Source organism: Buceros rhinoceros, unplaced genomic scaffold, assembly GCF_000710305.1.
Source record: "Buceros rhinoceros silvestris isolate BGI_N320 unplaced genomic scaffold, ASM71030v1 scaffold4928, whole genome shotgun sequence".
Taxonomy (NCBI): domain Eukaryota; kingdom Metazoa; phylum Chordata; class Aves; order Bucerotiformes; family Bucerotidae; genus Buceros; species Buceros rhinoceros.
This window is the reverse complement of record NW_010424966.1, coordinates 7,914-11,722: the sequence shown is the minus strand read 5'-3', so window position 1 is coordinate 11,722 and position 3,809 is coordinate 7,914. Positions and strand designations below refer to the sequence as shown.

At 41.0% G+C, this 3,809-nt stretch overlaps 1 protein-coding gene across 1 annotated transcript in view; it reads left to right on the top strand.

The window, feature by feature from the left end:
* The window catches only part of GTPBP6 (GTP binding protein 6 (putative)), a gene marked incomplete at its 5' end in the record, with an annotated part of 9,564 nt that extends 6,069 nt beyond the window's left edge, over positions 1-3,495 (top strand). Inside the window, 3 exons of the mRNA XM_010140965.1 lie at positions 822-970; positions 2,668-2,820; positions 3,298-3,495. Coding sequence (XP_010139267.1) covers positions 822-970; positions 2,668-2,820; positions 3,298-3,439 — 444 coding nt within the window. The remainder of the gene's footprint in view (positions 1-821; positions 971-2,667; positions 2,821-3,297) is intronic.
* Positions 3,496-3,809: the final 314 nt, after the last annotated feature.

The following is a 3,809-nucleotide window of genomic DNA, read 5'->3' as shown; positions in this document are numbered from 1 at the left end:
AATGAAACTCAGTGGTAGCTGGATGCCGGAATGCTGCAAGGGTTAGACTTTACCACGTAGTAATAGGACTTTCAAAAGCTGGCTGCAACTATCCTGTTGTCTCTTACTCTGAAGTGTTAAATGAAAGGCAAGAAGTTTATTTCTCACTAATTTTCAGAATTTTGAACCAGTATCTTGAGCAAAGATGACGGAATGTTTTTAATGCAAATATTGTATTTGGTTGCTTGGTTTTTATCATGGCTAACACGATCGCATATGTATTTGAAACTGGTAACTTTTGTATAAAGCTTCCCAAGTGAAGCACCAGTAATAGTATCTTGGGAGGTAGGGATAAGAATAATCTTATGCATTTTGAATGTAAAAATACAATTACATGTTACGTGGGGTTTCCACCCCATGTTTTTAAACAGTTTTCCAACCATTACTCACTCTGAGACCTTTTTAGAGTTCACTCTTTTCCTTCTCCAGTATTTTCAAAGGCTTATTGTTACACAGCCTTGGTTTTGAAGAATTGGATCAGTTATTATTCAAAATCTGAATTCTGTAACTTGCTTGATTGACAGGGTTTGGTTCAGGGTTCTTGGAGGCAATTCATACTCACTGTGAAGTGAAAAGCTAGGCCGCTACAGATTTTCTTCCATCGTGGTGCAAAAAACAGTATTGGTTTAATACTGGTTTAGTGGTTCGTTTTAGTTTTAACCTCCCAGTGTGTTATCTAATGGATAGGAAAGGATCTTATATGAATAGTATAAAATCTCTACAACCTGGTATAACGGTGTGTGTTTCATTAAGTAACTATCTTGTACATTGGTGCTTGCTAGGATCTAATAGTGCATGTGAGGGATATCACTCATCCAGAAACTGTCCTCCAGAAAGCAACTGTTCTGTCAGTTCTGAAGAATCTTAATCTTCCGAGCCATTTGTTGGACTCAATGGTGGAAGTTCATAACAAAGTGGATTTGATAGAAAGGTAAGCAGGAGATGCTAATTGTACTTAAACATTTGTTGTTGTTTAACATTTTAACATTTTTGTTAAACATTTATTGTTTACAGAATCACAGAATGGTTTGGGTTGGAAAGGACCTTTAAAGGTCATCCAGTCCTGCAATAAGCAGGGACATCTTTAACTAGATCAGAGCCCTTGGCCAACCTGACCTTGAACTTACAGGGATGGGGCTTCTTTTTTCAGTGATCTTGATGAGGGGATCGAGTGCACCCTCAGTAAGTTTGCAGATGACACCAAGCTGGGTGGGTGTGTTGATCTGCCTGAAGGTCAGGAGGTTCTACAGAGGGATCTGGACAGGCTGGGTCGATGGGCCAAGGCCAATGGGGCGAAATTCAACAAGGCCAAGTGCCAGGTCCTGCACTTGGACCACAACAAACCCCTGCCACACTCCAGGCTTGGGGAGGAGTGGCTGGGAAGCTGCACAGCAGAAAAGGACCTGGGGGTGCTGGTTGACAGCCAACTGAGTATGAGCCAGCAGTGTGCCCAGGTGGCCAAGGCGGCCAACAGCATCCTGGCTTGTATCAGCAATAGTGTGGCCAGCAGGAGCAGGGAAGTGATTGTCCCCCTCTACTGAGCACTGGTGAGGCTGCACCTTGAGTACCGTGTCCAGTTTTGGGCCTCTCACTTCAGGAATGATGCTGAGGTGCTGGAACGTGTCCAGAGGAGGGCAACAAAGCTGGTGAATGGTTTAGATATCGAGTGCTATGAGGAGCAGCTGAGGGAGGAACTGAGGTTGTTCAGCTTGGAGACTAAAAAAGGAGGCTGAGGGGAAGACCTTGTCACTCTCTATAACTACCTGAAAGGAGGCGGTTGTGGTGAGGGGCGTCAGTCTCTTCTCCCAAGTAGCAAGCAATAGGAAAAGAGGAAATGGCCTCAAGCTCTGCCAGCGGAGATTGGATACTAGAAGAAATGTCTTTACAGAGAGATCATTAAGCATTGGAACAGGCTGCCCAGGGAGGTGGTGGTTCCCTTCCCCATTCCTGGAAGAAGGGACATGTTTTAGGAGTCCTGGCAGTGCAGGGTGAACAGTTGAACTTGATGATCCTAAAGGTCTCTTCCAACCAGACGATTGTGATTCTGTGACTCTGGGCAACTTGTGCCAGTGTTTCACCACCCTCATTGTAAGAAAATTTCATCCTTTTGTCTACTCTAAATCTCTCCTCTTTTAGTTTAAAACCATCACCCCTTGTCCTGTTGTGACAGGCATTGCTCAGAAGTCTCTCCCCATCTTTCATGTAGGCCCCCTTTAAGTACAAGAAGACTGCAGTAAGGTCTCCCTGGAGCCTTCTCCAAGCTGAAAAACCCCAACTCTTTCAGTCTGTCCTCATAGGGGAGGTGCTCCAGCCCACAGAGCATCTTTGTGACCCTCCTTCAAGCTAGTTTAAAGCTCTACCCATGAACCCTGCAAGTTCTGAAAGCTTTTTAATTCTTAGCTTAGAAAACAGCTCCCATACTTTTGAGTGTATTTAATAGTGTTTCTTATGTAACTACGGTCTTAAAAAGAATTAATTATCTTTTAATTACAAAATATCACTTGAGTCATACAAGAAGTGGCCTCTGTAGAAAGGTGCCAGTAAAAAGTTACATAGTTAAATTGTGCTTGGAATATTTTCACGACCTAATCTTCATGAGCAAGTGTGCTAGCAATTGTTAACTTTCAGGTATGAACCCACTGAAGAAAATGCTTTAGCCATTTCTGCTCTACATGGACATGGTTTAGAAGAGCTGAAAGATGAAATAGAGAAAAAAATTTTCACAGCAACAGGAAGGAAGATTCTCACAGTTAACATCAATTTAGAGGGACCGCAGCTAAGGTAAATAATTTTTAATTGTAAAAAGGACTTGGAGAAATATGAAACTCTTAGTCTCGCATGTCTTAACATTTCCAAATCATACCATACTGATTTTAATCCGCATTAGGAATGACATGGATAATTATCAAAGTTTTCTGACCTTTTAAGAAGAAATATCCCCATTAGATACCACAGAATCTGCCTCTGAAAGCGTCCTTCACAGAGTTCTGTGTGTTACTACAATAAAACATACTTCCTAGAAGACCACGCCACTGGTCCTGGAACCAGTTTTCTGATAAAAACACAAATCTGCAAGATTTATGCAAACACTAAACCCTATTTTCAAATAGCAAGTAGCAAATGAAAAGTTAAATGAACCCTTCTTCTTTGAAAAGTGTTAAATTACCTAGATTGGACCATGTTGACCTAACACAAAGATCACATTTTATGCAGTGGATCATAGCCTTAAGATGCTAACATGCTTTTTTACTTTTACAGTTGGCTCTATAAAGAAGCGACAGTTCAGGAAGTAGAAGTCATGCCGGAAGATGGCACAGCCAGGGTGAGGGTGATAATCAGCAATTCTGCTTTTGGCAGATACAAAAACCTCTTTCCCAACAGTAAGATTTTTATGCCATGAAACTGCATCCTTTTCTAGGAAAAGAAAAGGATATTGAGTGGATGTGAAATTAAGTTAATGACCTGTTAGTCCAGGTGTTGAAGAATGTATTTCTTTGATGCTTTTTGATGCATTTTAGAAATGGACACTGTTACAGAGAAAACTTCTCTTTGGAAACAGTAAGAAAGAGCTTTGAGCTTCATTCTGTCAGCAAGTGCAAGGACAGCGCTACATTTTTACAGTTAAAACCGTTCTTGGCTATAAGCTGTGAACCTTAAACAGGTGGAAATCACTGGATGGTATCTGAGTTAACCTTTAGAAAAGTACAAATTTCCTTATAGAAAAAGTTTATTACCCCATTTTTTCAGAATAAAATCATATTTATTATAGT